Below are 14245 nucleotides of genomic sequence, written 5' to 3' on the forward strand. Positions count from 1 at the left end.
GCATCTGACTTTGGCTCAGGTCATGGTCTTGCGGATTATGAGTTTTGAGCCCCACGTCGGGCTTTGTGCTGACAGCTCAGAGCCTGGAGCCTGTTTCAGATTCTGCGTCTGACTCTCTCTGTCTCTGCCCCTTCCCTGCTCGTACTCTGTCCATCTCTCCTTCAAAAATAAACATTAAAAATTAAAAAAAAAAAAAGACTTGAATCCCAGAAAACATCGGATATGTCCTTTCCCAAAGCTATCGCCTCACTTTAGGCTTTAGTATCTCTCAGTAGATTCCTTCTCTTAACCTCCTAACCAGCCTCACAATTTCCAGGTGCCCTCCCACCTTTCCAGTGTATCTTACACAATTATGCCAGAGTCGTTTTTCTTAAATGAAAAACTGATTAAAATTTCAGAAATAATTTTTACTTATTACAAAATAAAAGATGAACTTCTTAGTTTGGAAGGCCCTCACCCTTTACCAGTCATAGGATCTATGTTTTTTAGTCTACTCAGTCTTCTGTGTTTTTTCCTATCTCTTTGTCTCACTGAAGTTTTACTATTGAATTTTTCTCCTCTTGGCTAATTCCCATTGCTACTTTTAGATTCAGCTCACTGTTCCCTGATATTGCACATCCTTTGTGTTCCTGAATGATCCTGCGCATAAACTCTGATCAGAGCAATTAACGAAATATATTGCACAGTTCATTTGTTGGTTTCTTGCATTTCTTCCAAGTGTCTCTAAGACATGGGTTATATCTTTACTTCTTTTTATTCTTCAGATTTGTCAGTGAAATTGTATTCCTTTAACCTGTCAGTGCTCACTGAGTATAACAGAAAAGGGAAAGGGAGCAGAAGGAAGAAAGTGGTTATTATAGGGTTCCACAAATGATTATGAAACTCACTTGCCTTCATGAGTCACAACTGAAAATCCTTTATCCTCACTACCTCACTTTATACATAGGATAAAGTTTGAAGTACACAGATAAAGTAATAACCTTTTTGCAAAATTCACAGAACTAATTAATGGATACCTCAAGATTCTGTCCACGAACGACCTCTGCTATCCATTCGCACTCATTTCTTTGGTGATTTCATTCACTTTCCTGGCATTAAATAGAATATATGTGATAATTCCCAAATTTATGTCTCACCCCAGTCCTCTCTCCTAAACTAGAGACTCATCTATCCAGTTGCTTATTCAACATTACTATTTGGATGATTAGTAACTGCTCCAACCATGTTCATCCCTATCTTAGTTAATGGCAACTCTGCCCTTCATGTTGATTAAGGAAAAAAATCTTTACATCATCTCTCACTTTTCTCTCATACCCAATCCAGTCTTCCGCAAATCCTGTTTACTCTGCCTTCTTAATATAGTCAAAATTTGCCTTTTCACTACTTTCATTTTGCCATTCTGATCCTAACTACTATCATTTCTTGCCTGATTATTCTAGTAAACTCCTAAGTAACTCTTACTCCACTTGCCCTTCTCCCTTTAAGTTTATCCTTAATACAACAGCCAGAATGTTCCTACTTAATCTAAGATCATATTCTTTCCTTGTTCATAAGCCTCTTGATGGCTTTTTCAGAGTGCCTTTTGATCCCACTCTGAGAAAACCCAGAGTCTTTAGGATGGACTACAGGGACCTATGATCTGAGCCCCTTTTACTTCTCTGGTCTCATCTCTTAAAAAGTCTCCACATTTTCTAAATTCACACTAGCCTTCTTCCTGCCCTCTCTGCCTGTGACACTCTTGTTCTCTTCCCTGAATGTCTTTATAACTTGTTCCTTCCCCCTTCAGTGTTTCCTGAAATGCTACTTTATTTAGTGAGTCTTTTCTTAGCTACCCTTATAGTAATTCTCCTTATTTCTGTCGATGTTTTATTTTTCTCACAGCACTTTCCATTCCATATACTATATTTATTCATTCATGTTGTATCTTCTGTCTCTCCCTATTGGAATGTAAGTTCCATGAAGCAGAGATTTTGTCTGTTCTATATATCACTATATCTCAGAATTTAGAAATGCCCCCACACATCATAGTGCTCAATACAATAAATATTTGTTGAATGAATGAATGAATCTTAGATCACACCCCCAAATCTTTGCTTTTGAGATAGGATAAATTCAAAGGTAGAAAAATGTACACTTCTGTGTATTATATATTACTCAGAGTATTACAACTAATAGTTAACGACTCAATGGAACATTTTGTTGAAGTGGGTTAGATTGAATAATTTCTTGGCTTGTGTTATTTTGGTGATAACCATTACAGTCCTGGAACATACGTGAGTTTTATGTAGTATGAAAGAATCATCTACTTTTTTATAGTTTGTAGTCTTAAGGTATGGAACAGAGCTGTAAAATTGTGTGGGGAAAACATGGAAAGAATATTCTTTAGAAAAATAGAGTTGGTAAAGTGTGTGTAATAAAGAGGATTCTAAGTATGCATCTGTATGAATAGCAGATCTAGAAGGAAAGTAGAATATGTTAATAGCTTAGATTCATAGCTCTTAACATTTTGTGGATATATTTTTGAAATACAAATAAAAATTATATGCTCACCCTAGAAAAAGGGTATGTAGTTCAGGATTTTGTGTGTATTTAGGGTATGTATTAGGGTATCCATTAGACTTAAAATGAGTACCCACAATGGTTACATACACTACTAGGGAAGCCTTTTAATGTAGGTAGAACAGGTTATCAAGTGGGACATGTTGAGTAATAATCTGATAGAAAGTTTTGTAAGAGCTGAAAATTGCAATTTTCACATATAAGTAAATGCAACGCACATATAAGCAAATATAGAATAAAATTCCAAATAATGAATGTGTTACGAACACACTGATAAGTGTACAGTTTCAAATTATTTGTTAAAATAAATTGTTAGGGCAGAGAATGGTTTGAGGTATTAGTGAATGGGCAGTATCGATGAAGAAATTATATTAAGGACAAGAATGTACAGTTCTCTGATTCTAGTAAACAATCTGGCCATTACAATCAATGGAGAAATAATGGTCTGCTTAAAGTTGTAGGCTGAAAAAGAATCAGAGGAGTTAGTCAAATCCAGCTTCCCACCTCTCTCAGTACAGCCCTGGTAGCATGATCATCCTAGTCATGAACCCATCAGTAGTTGGAAATGGAAGCTCATAAAATTTACGAGATTCTTCCTCCTGTTGACCTTAATTTGATATGGAGATATATAGGAGTTTCATATTATTTCCTTTCCATATGTACATCGGATATATATAAAATCTATATATATATGTATATTATATATATATCCATATATAGATATAGATATGTACCTTTGGAGTTTTAAATTTGGTATAATTTTTTATACCTTTTCACTATTATTTTCTAGTTTCTCAGCCTTCCCTCAGATGATTCATTTTCCAGATCTGTGGTCATCCTACTGTTCTTTTATGGGCATGATGTCATTATTCTCAAAATATGATACTTAAAACAGCACATAGGATTTTGTTTATAGGTCTGACAGTCACCTACTTTTGCTGACGTAGACCTAGATTGCATAAGCACTTTGGGGAGCACAGCAATACTAACAATAGCTAAAATGTAATGATCACTTATGATATTTCAGGCAAAGTGCTAAACATTTTATATGTATTATATCCTTTTATCTTTTTAACAATATTATGGAATACAAGCTATCATGAGTCTCATTTTAAAGGTGAGGAGAATGGAGCATAGAGATTCACTTGCCTAATACCACATAACTAGTGATTGTTGGAGGTAGAATTCTAACTCAGGTCTGTATGTCAGAGANCTCACTGTGCTACTGTATATATATATATATATATGTTGTATATATATATATATATATATATGTTGCACTAGCAGACTTTGCTGGGTTTGCTGTCAATGAATGGAGGCTTTTACATTGCTATTGAACCAGATGTTTTCAGTTTTTTTGGTAGATTGGCACTAATGTTGTTTGCATTTACTTACAAATCATCCCTACTGGTTGTTGAGATTAACTTTTTTTCCTTTTTCATAATGATAACTAATTTTTCTCAATATATTTTGCATAGTCTCAGTACTTGAAAAGATGCTTATAGTAGTCTGTTATAGAGGTTTTGCCCAAAGTTGTTAATGACTTATTAATCAGGAATTTTTGGTGATAATTTTCCTATGATCTACAGATCTATCTCACAACACTATAAACCATCCTGTGTTTCTGATTTTATCCCCAGGGATTTTAATGAATTGTAGAAAAAAATGTATTATTTTTCACTAATGACTTTTTTCAAATCAAGAATTGGTTTGGATACCCAGTGATCTCAACATTAGTTTAGGAGTTTAGAGAAGAGTTTTGAGGATAAACCCAAAATGCTAGTTTTTATTTCTATTGATAGATGAGTATAAGTTGATACCTTATATGATAAAGGCAGAGAATTATTTCATTTTACCCAGTGGTAATAATTATTAACATTATAAGACATCTTATACTTGAAAAACCTTTTTAATACAATCTGGTTTAATTTCCCCATTACATGTGAATGCATTCATCTTGTCATTTTTGCAATAAGGGGCTGAAATTTAAGATTATGCAACTTGAGAGTGATTTAGATCTCAAGACTTAGTCTTCTTGCTCCACATCCTATATTCATTCCATAATGTTAAACTGCTTCTCAATGTAATAAATGAAGGCATTAGATGATGACTGGCCAGTGAAGGGGTTGAAAGCATAAAGTGTGCTTCTGCTAATTAAATAAGATATAGGTGAGCGTTCAAGATTGAGTCCTATGAATTAGACTCCACCCATAAAAAGAAAAGAAGAAAATACCCAGAAAGAGGGGCGCCTGGGTGGCTTAGTCGGTTAAGCGTCCGACTTTCGCTTAGGTCATGATCTCGCGGTTCGTGGGTTCGAGCCCCGCGTCGGGCTCTGTGCTGACTGCCAGCTCAGAGCCTGGAGCCTGTTTCAGTCTGTGACTTCCTCTCTCTCTGACCCTCCCCTGCTCACGCTGTCTCTCTCTCTCCTAGAAATAAATAAAAACATTAAAAAAAAAAAATACCCAGAAAGAGATAATGAAGAAATTTTTTGACACAAGTAAAATTATTTAAGATTATAATACTTTTGGTCACAAAAATGTTTTAAGTACTCCTAAAATTGAGACTAATAATTTATATGAATTTAGATTTTTGACATTGAAGAAATCGTTAAAGACATCAACATAAGTGTTTCTATGAAAAAGAAGTTATTAAGGAAGTTTAAGCCATAGACTTACTACAGAATGAGCCATTGATATAATTTCCTTTAAGTAAAGCTTTTTAAAAATTTAAAAATTTAAATGTAGATACTTACATTAAAAAGATCTGGTTTAGATTAAAGACTATTTTACTGTCAGTCACTAGTTACCAACCATTACGTTTAAGCTGACAACATCTTATACGTCCACTTTCTAGATGAAAAACCTCAATAATGGTTGAGTAACACTGGTAAGAATTTTTTCTATGAAACCATAGTCCTATAAACTTTGAGAAGAGTGAAGATTCACTACCTGGAAATCAATATTTTTTGATAGATAAATAGTTTATCTTTTTAAATGATATTTATTCTTTAAAGTTAACACAATGTCAAGGTCAGAATTTTTTTTGTGAAATTTATCTAAATATGCTAAAGAAACATCAGAAACTCCTGTGATAAGAAACGTCAAGGCCTAAAAGCAACATAGATCTTTAACTGAGTGTCTTGTGTATCATCTTAGTTCCTTTTCATTAAAACAACTGTGAAAAACAACTAAATTTTTTTTCAGAACAATAAAGTATAATTTTACTATGCTGTTAGATGTTACTCAGTATTCCTTGGTTAATTTTTAGCTTTACTGTGAAGAGGCTTCAGAATTTGGCTTTCAGAATTTTTTTATGTTTTTATGACAGTTTTACACATGGAGAATATAACAGATAAGAAGGCTATTTTATGCATATTTTCAAAAAAAAATCCCTGCATATGCAAAATATTCTAACTTGAGCATACATTTTTCCAGATTCATGACTATATCCCTAATGCCATCTTAAGAAAGGTTTGCAAACTCCATATTCTCCATAAATATTTGCCAAATGAATTAAAGTCAACACACTTCACAGTATATCCTAATGTCCATATCCTTTTCACCAGTGAAATTGGGCTCAGAAGTTAAAGAAAGAGAAAAGACAATTGAATGTTGACTATAAATGTATCTGTCACAGCAAGATTGGATTTCATCTTAAGCCTTGTGTTTGTTATTTTCCATCATTTCTTTCTTTGCAGGAGTGTCGTGGTGCCTGTTAAGAAGCCACCTCCAGGTAGTTTGGCTGTAACCACTGTGGGAGCCACAGCAGCTGGAAGTGGACTGGCAACAGGCAGTACCTCCAATATATTTGCTGCTACCGGAGCTACCCCAAAAAGTATGATTAATACAACAGGTATTGTCCTTATATATTTTTGTGATACCTCATCCTTTTCTTTCTGTTTTCTATATCTTCATTTTTCTGCTTATTTGAACTTAAAAAAGTAAAATATTAAGATTATCATAATCTTTAAGAAGATTCTACTTTTTGTTACTACCTTTCAGAATTTGTACTTCTAAGACATTTTTTAGTGATCATTTTTGAAGACACTATTGGTTTTTGTTTAGAGTCTGTCTTCTCAAAACACAGTGCTATTTTACTTTCAGAGTTAAATCAGATTGCTGACAAGTATTTGGGGAGCAAAACCAAAAGATAATTGGAATACTGAAGTTTGATATGTAAAAATTAGTAACTGTTTCAAGAAGATCACTAAATATGTTAGTAACAGAAAATAGATTTAGTGACATTCACTGGTTGAATCCTAATGTATATTTTTGCTAAATTCTCTAAGGAAAGGCAGCAGAGCTCCCCGAAAAACCTTGACGATATGCAAGAGCCTCAGCTTGATGGAAAAAAATACATGTGAATAAGAACCATTATTTGACATTGAGTTAATATTTAAGTGTTCGAAAAATACAGTTGTATTCAATTCATTGTCCAACATTTTCCTAATGATTCTAGGAACAGAAAATTCCAAATCACTACAAATTTTAAAAGCCTGCCTAAAATAACCTTTTTTTATTTTTTTTTGTAAATTTCCATAAATGTTCCTGTTGATTATTAGCTAAATAAATCCTTACCCAATCTTTGTGATTCCATTTTAGGTATTTATACAACGCAAGATGATCCCTGACTTTTCTTCCCTGACTATAGTAGCCTTCTCTTCTCCAAACTGTATAGCTTTGAACTTCTCCATCTACTATCATTACTTAGATTCTTCCCATTTTTATTAATTTCATAGCTCTTCTTTGTGCTTTCTGTATCTATCTTGTTTATCATACCACCTGAGTCTGACATATCATGAACAACACATTTATGGGGTTGTAGTAAGTAGAATGTACTCTATCAAGCATATTTATATTAGCAAATAGACAGTATTAATGGCATTGTGTTAAAGAACTTAACATCTCTGATTTATCTATATTATAAATAAGTATATCTGGCTTGTCTGAAGACTTTAATTAACTTTTTCTATACACTTTATAATCTTATTCTTTATACTCATTCTGCTTTCTAGAAACATGAAAAAAATATTTTTCTTTTACCAAAATATACATCAAAAATAAGAATAAGTCCTTATTTTTAAGAGACAGGTTAAAGGAAAATTAAATTACTTCTTTTTAATCTTTGTATGAAACAAGTTATGATATTTTAATGTCTATCTTGTGAATTAATAGATATTCGAAGTGATGGTTGCAAAAAGTTTAGTGAAAGTATAACATAAAGTATATAGTATTACAATGGAAAATAAAATGTAAGTAATTAAACATTCTCCTCAGAAATATGTACAGACAGACAACACACGGACATCCACATTCTATATGCCAACACCCGAACTGGGCCCATTGTCCGGTTTAGATTTTGGCAAATAGATGCTATATAAAGGTTGTAGCAGAAATCCCTGGAAGCAATTCAGTTTTATGGGAATTAGTGTGAGATAAGATAATACTCAGGAACACTAGATGTCCCTCAACTCCACAGCTCTTTAATATTCTTACATGCTGTGTTATAGAAAAGTCTGTTCCAAAGTGGTATCTTCATATCGTTGAGGAGAACTCATTATTTTAAAATCAGGTACAATTACATTCATTACAGCCCTTCTTAAAGGAATCATTTTATTAAAGTAAGCATCTGATGCTGCAGTGCCACAAATTTATGCTCAATTTATTGTAAATTGTATCTTAGTAAACTAAAAATTTATAGTATAGCAATAAAAACATAAATTTTTCACTTCCAAATTTGAATTGTTTTGTCAGCCTCAATTTATCTAAAATTATTTTCATTTGTTGTTGTCTTTTATTTATACCCCGTTTGTAATATGTAGTTCTGTTAGGTTAATATAAGTAAATAAACTGGCTTTTAATACAACAGCTATTGTTTATAGTTATAGAGTTACTAGTGTACTAATGTCCAAATGATTTTTGTACTTGTTGAATTCTGTTTTGACATTCAGATGAATAAATCTTCAAAATCAGATAGTAATGATATAATGAAAATTGTTTTGTTAAATAAATTTATGTTTAAGGCTAAAAATTATTATTTTGGGAACAGGTGCCGTGGATTCAGGGTCCTCCTCCTCTTCCTCCTCTTCTAGTTTTGTGAATGGTGCTACCAGCAAAAACCTCCCAGCTGTACAAACTGTTGCTCCAATGCCAGAAGATTCGGCCGAAAACATGAGGTATACATAACTCTTTGCTTATATTCATTTTACAACTCCACCCCTAGACATAGTGAAACGATGCACAGTAAATACAAAGGTAGAGTTAAGAATTCTTGAAAATGGTTAATTATGAATTTTGTGACTACATTTCATAATTGTGTTGTTTTGATATTTTTAGCTAGGTATTCTCTATCTAAAAAAACACTTACTGTATTTCAGAGCCAAAATAGAGATCTTGAGTGACTCTCTGACATTGACTGCTGAATTTATAATCCATTGTCACACAGCATGCTACTATTTTCAGTAATGTAAAAAGACTCACAAATAGTGACATAATAAAATTGTGCCTCTTTGCAGTGGCAATGAGAAGTTTAAAATATAGACTTTCAAAATAACTCTGCAAAGTTATATGTAATATAAAACATATGTAATTGCAACTTGAATAAATATTTTCCAATTACATAGGCAGTATTATATATTACATATATATTGTTCATTTCATAAACAAATGAAAAAACATTACTTTTTTTATCATGATTAATAGATCAAATTATTTATAGTAGCATACCACAGAAAATTCCTGGAAGAGACCAGTCTACACTCTTACAGTAAAATTGAACACACACAGGTAAATGTGTATATTGACATTTTAAATTCAAGTATGATGCAAATAGTGTACAAACTCAGTGAAACAATGAAGACACTCATTTTACCATCACCCAAGTCAAGAAATATAATCTTTCAAGTACCCCAGAAGCCCCACCTTGTGCTCATTTCCACTCACTAATCCTGCTCTTCTTCAAATTCATAACCCTGACTTTTAATATGAGGTTGGGATTATCTTTTATGTATTTTATTTAAATGGATTTGACAGTATATATTGTTAGGTCTCTAGAGTCTTTTGTTCAGCATCATATTTGTGACATTCATCCGTGTTGCATGCAGCAATAGTTTATTTTTATTCCATCTTTATTCCTTTGTGGATGGATACTATAATTTATTAATCTGTTTTACTGATGGTGGGCACTGGAATTTTCTAGGTTTAGGCTATTACAAATAATGCTCCTTTTTACACAATAATGCTGCTTGCACATTACTCTTGGGTGTACTACACATTTGCATGAATATCTGCTGGATAAATAATATGGAGTAGAGTGGAGTAATATCAGTTTTATCAGATAATGCAAAATAGTTTTCCTAAGTGGTTATGAAAGTTGACTAATTCAGCAGCATATGAGAGTTCCTGTTTCTTCATATCTTTAATGATACTTAGTACTGTCACTCTTACATTTTAGCCATTTTGGTGGAAGTATTTTACTGTATAGTTTCCATTTTTCCTGTGATTAATGGGGTTGAGCAGCTTCTTACATATTTATTTGTCTTTTGATTTTACTGTTTTGTGATTTGCCTATTGAAATCTCTTGACACTTTTTAAAAGTTGAGTTGTTTTTCTTCTTGTTATTAATTTGTAAGGTCCTTTATGCATTTTAAAAAATGATTCCTTTAAAGATTATGTCATATATGTTATGTTAAGATTATGTTATACACACACACACACACACACACACACACACACAAACATACATCTATGTCAGAATTCAATGGCCCATAAGGACAGTGAAAAAAAAAAAAACCCTTCCTGTCATTAATCATTAATGATAAAATGATAAAAAATAAAACCTGATGAGATATGCCTACCCAGGCATTATAAAAGTTTAATCATATATATGAACATTCATATATATACAAATATATATGTGTATATACTTCTCTATTCATTTATATGAGCTGTTTTGATCCACAGAAGTTGTAATTTTACTGAGACTCAATTTTTCAAGTTTGTTAGTGCTTTCTCTGTTGTAGATGAAATCTCTGCCTACATTTTCCCCATCCTATCTTTTAGCTGCTTTATTATTTTTTATATTTAGATGTACAGTCCATCCAGAAATAGATTCTGTGTATTTAATGAGATAGGAGGGAAATGGATGTCAGGATGACCCAGCATTGTAAATTGAAAAACTCTTCTTTCTTCCCATGCTTTTCCATTTTATCAAAAATCAAGTGCCCCTATAAGCTGGATTCTAGTCTGCCACTCAAGCTGCCCTGTTTGTCCATCTGTGTACCCTTGTGCCATACTGTCATAATTAGCTGTAGGTTTAATAAAGATCTTTATCTGGTTGAGTAAGATCTTCCCACCTTGTCCTTTTCTTTTTCAAGAAAGTCTGTGGTATTCTTGATGCTTATAGTCTCTATTTAAATGTTAGAATCAGTTTGTCAATATCCATATGAAAAAAAATTTGTGGAGTTTCGACTAGAAATGGAATTCATGGATCTATTGCAACTATATCGATCTATTTTGCCTCTACAGATCTCCTTCAATAATGAAATTTCAAACTATGAGCATCATATATTTCTTCCATTTCTTATTTTTTCTAGTAACAGTATTTACTTTTCTATGTAGAAGGGTTACATATTTCTTATTTGATTTATTCTTAGCATTTTACTATTTTGTATTCTTTTTCTCTAATTTTCAAATCAATATTATTGAGACCATTTGTTTATGTTGTTTCAACTTAAAAAAAAACTCATTTCAAGTGTACATTTTACTGAGTTTTGATCAGTTTAGATACCCATGTAAGCATTTTTAATCAAAACACAGAATATATCCGTCACCCAAGAAGGTTCCCTTGTGCTCCGTAATTCGCTCCTTCTTTGCCCCAGGCAAACATTCATGTGCTTTTTAATACTGTAACTTAAATTTGCCTTTTTCTAGAGTGTCATATAGATGGAATCATGCAGAATATATTTTTTTGTCTCTGTCTTCCTTCACTCAGCTTTTGAGATTCTGAGATCCATCCATGTCTTTTTAAGTTTATTTCTGTGGGCATTTAATAGTCTGGACAGTTGAGCATCAAGTCTTGACTTAGACACATTCTCAGGTCCACAGCTAAGACTAAAATTACTGGTTGTAAAGTAAGTATATGCTTGTCCTTCTAAGAAACTGCTGTTTGCAAAGGGATTGTATCATGTTGTATTCCTGTGAACAATGTGTAAAAGTACCCTTTGTCCAACATTCTTGCTGACACTGGTATGGGTAAACTTTTGACTTTTAGACTTTATAGTGGCTGGATAGGCATATCTCATTAGGTTTTATTTTTGATTTTCCTAAATTAATGACACGAAAGTTTGTTTTTTTTCCTGTGTTTATGGGCCATTGAAATGTTTTGCTGTTTTTAAAAAAAAATTGGGTTTTTCTTTTTGAGACATAGTGTTCTTTATATATTCTGAATATATGTCCTCTGTCAGATATATGCATTGCAGAATTTTTCTAATCCATTTTATATTTTTATTTTGTTAAAACTGTTAAGAACTGGAACATTCTAATTTTGATAAAGTCCTATGTTTCAAAAAGACTTTTCTATTATGGTTTGTACTTTTGTGTCCTAAGAAATCTCTACCTTCCCCAAAGTCATGAAGATATTCTTACAATTTCTTGTAAACGTTTTGTAGTTTTTATCTTTGCGATTAGGTTTGTGATCCATTTTCACTTAATTTCTGTGTGTATGGTGAGATAAAAGTTGAGGTTTGTTTTTATGTTTTTATAAATCACTGTTTCAGCACCATTGATTACTTTGGCACATTGGTTTAAAATCAGTCGATCACCTATGTGTGAATGTGTTTTTGGATTCTATACTATTCCATAATCAGTATGACTGTTGTTTTGCCAGGACCCCTCCTGTCTTCATTTAATGGAGCTTTATACTAAATCCTGAAAGCAGGTGGTACAAGTTTTCTAACTCTCTTCTCTTCTACAATTGCTTTGACTGTTATAGGTTATTTTCATTGTCACATAAATTTTGGAATTTGCTTGCCAGTTTCTACAAAACAGAAAACAAAACCTGCTGAGGTATTTAGTGTGATTGTGTTGACCCTTTACATTTAAGGAGAACAGATGACTTAATATTATTGAGTCTTTCCAGCCTGTGAACATTGTCTATGTCCATTCATTGAGATCTGTCATTTCTCTCAGCAACTTACTATAGTTTTCATTGTTAAGGTCTTATGTTTACTTTTGTCTTATTTAGTATTTTTTCATATTTTTGCTGATATTTCAAATTAAATTTTTTACTTTAGATTTCCAATTTTGAGTTGGAAGCCAAATAAAAAAGAATAAATACTATATGTTTTCATTTATACAATATGCAAATAAATTTATTTTAACACAGAGTACATTAACAGTTGCCTGTGTCATTTATAAATTAGTATAGCTGAAAAAAGGGAATCATTTTAATTGTGTGTTGATAGTATATAGAAAGACAATTTATTTTTGCATATTTGACCTGTATCCTGCAGTTCTGCTTAATTCACTTAATTTTAGTAAGACTTTGGGAGATAGTTTAAAACTTTTCTCAATAATTCTAATTCTGTCTGGAGTTTTCTTATTATTTTCTACATGGAAGATAGAGTTATTTGTAGCTTTAGTGATATTTATCCTTAAATGTTTAAGAATTTACCATTGGAGCCATCTCTAAATGGAATTTTCTTTATGGAAAAGTTTTAAATTACAAATTAAGATTCTTTAATGGATAAGTGATTATTTAGATATTTTGTTTTTGAGGGGGGGTTTTGGCATCAGTTTTGGTCATTTGTGACTTCCACGAATTTAGCCATTTTATCTAAGTTGTTCAATTAAGTGGCATAAAGTTTTATTTATTTGTTATTTTAAAATACTTATAGGATCTCTAATGGTGTTCTCTCTTTCCAGATTTTGTTAATTTATGCCTTTTGTCACTTTATCATTAACAGAATAGCTATTGATTTTTCAGTATTATGATTTTCCCCAGAAATTAGCCATTAGCTTCATTATTTTTTTTTCTGTTTTCTATTATACTGAATTCTGCTCTTCCTTTACATAGATTAGTAATTTATAAGTTATGGCCCATGGGCTATATCTACAGTTTGTATTAAAAATAAACTTTTATTGGTATATAGTCATATCATTTGTTTGTGTATTGCTGTGATTGCTTTCACATTATAGTGGCAGAGATAAGTTGTTGTAAAAGAGACAGTATTGCCTAAATGCTTAAAATATTTACTGTCTTACCCTTTAGAGAAAACATTTGCTGCCCCCTTGCTTCGATCATTGATTTTAGATCTTTCTTCTTTTCTGATATGAGCTTTTAAAGCCACAACTTTTCCTCAAAGGACTGTTTGAGCTTTATTACACAAATTTCATTATGGTATTTTAATTTTCATTCAATAGTTTTTCTGTGTTTACCTACAATTTCTTTTTTGACTCATAGGTGTTTCAGAGGTGCATTTTGATACTAACCTTTTCTTGCTTAAACATAACACTCTTGAGATCCAACCAGGTTGTTGCATGTTCTTTTAATTAATTAATTTTTTTCAAATTTTTAGTTAAATTCTAGTTAGTTAACATACCGTGTAATATTGGCTTCAGGAGTAGAATTTAATGATTCATGACTTACATATAATACCCAGTGCTCAAAACAAGTGTCCTCCTTAATA

General features: G+C 32.0%; 1 protein-coding gene across 1 annotated transcript in view; it reads left to right on the forward strand.

Annotated features, from left to right (window-relative positions):
* The window catches only part of NBEA (neurobeachin), a 685485-nt gene that overhangs the window by 241198 nt on the left and 430042 nt on the right, over window positions 1-14245 (forward strand). The window contains exons 31-32 of the mRNA XM_077752635.1: window positions 6257-6411; window positions 8608-8734. Coding sequence (XP_077608761.1) covers window positions 6257-6411; window positions 8608-8734 — 282 coding nt within the window. The remainder of the gene's footprint in view (window positions 1-6256; window positions 6412-8607; window positions 8735-14245) is intronic.

This window comes from Crocuta crocuta, unplaced genomic scaffold (assembly GCF_008692635.1).
Source record: "Crocuta crocuta isolate KB4526 unplaced genomic scaffold, BGI_CrCroc_1.0 scaffold190, whole genome shotgun sequence".
NCBI classification, from domain to species: domain Eukaryota; kingdom Metazoa; phylum Chordata; class Mammalia; order Carnivora; family Hyaenidae; genus Crocuta; species Crocuta crocuta.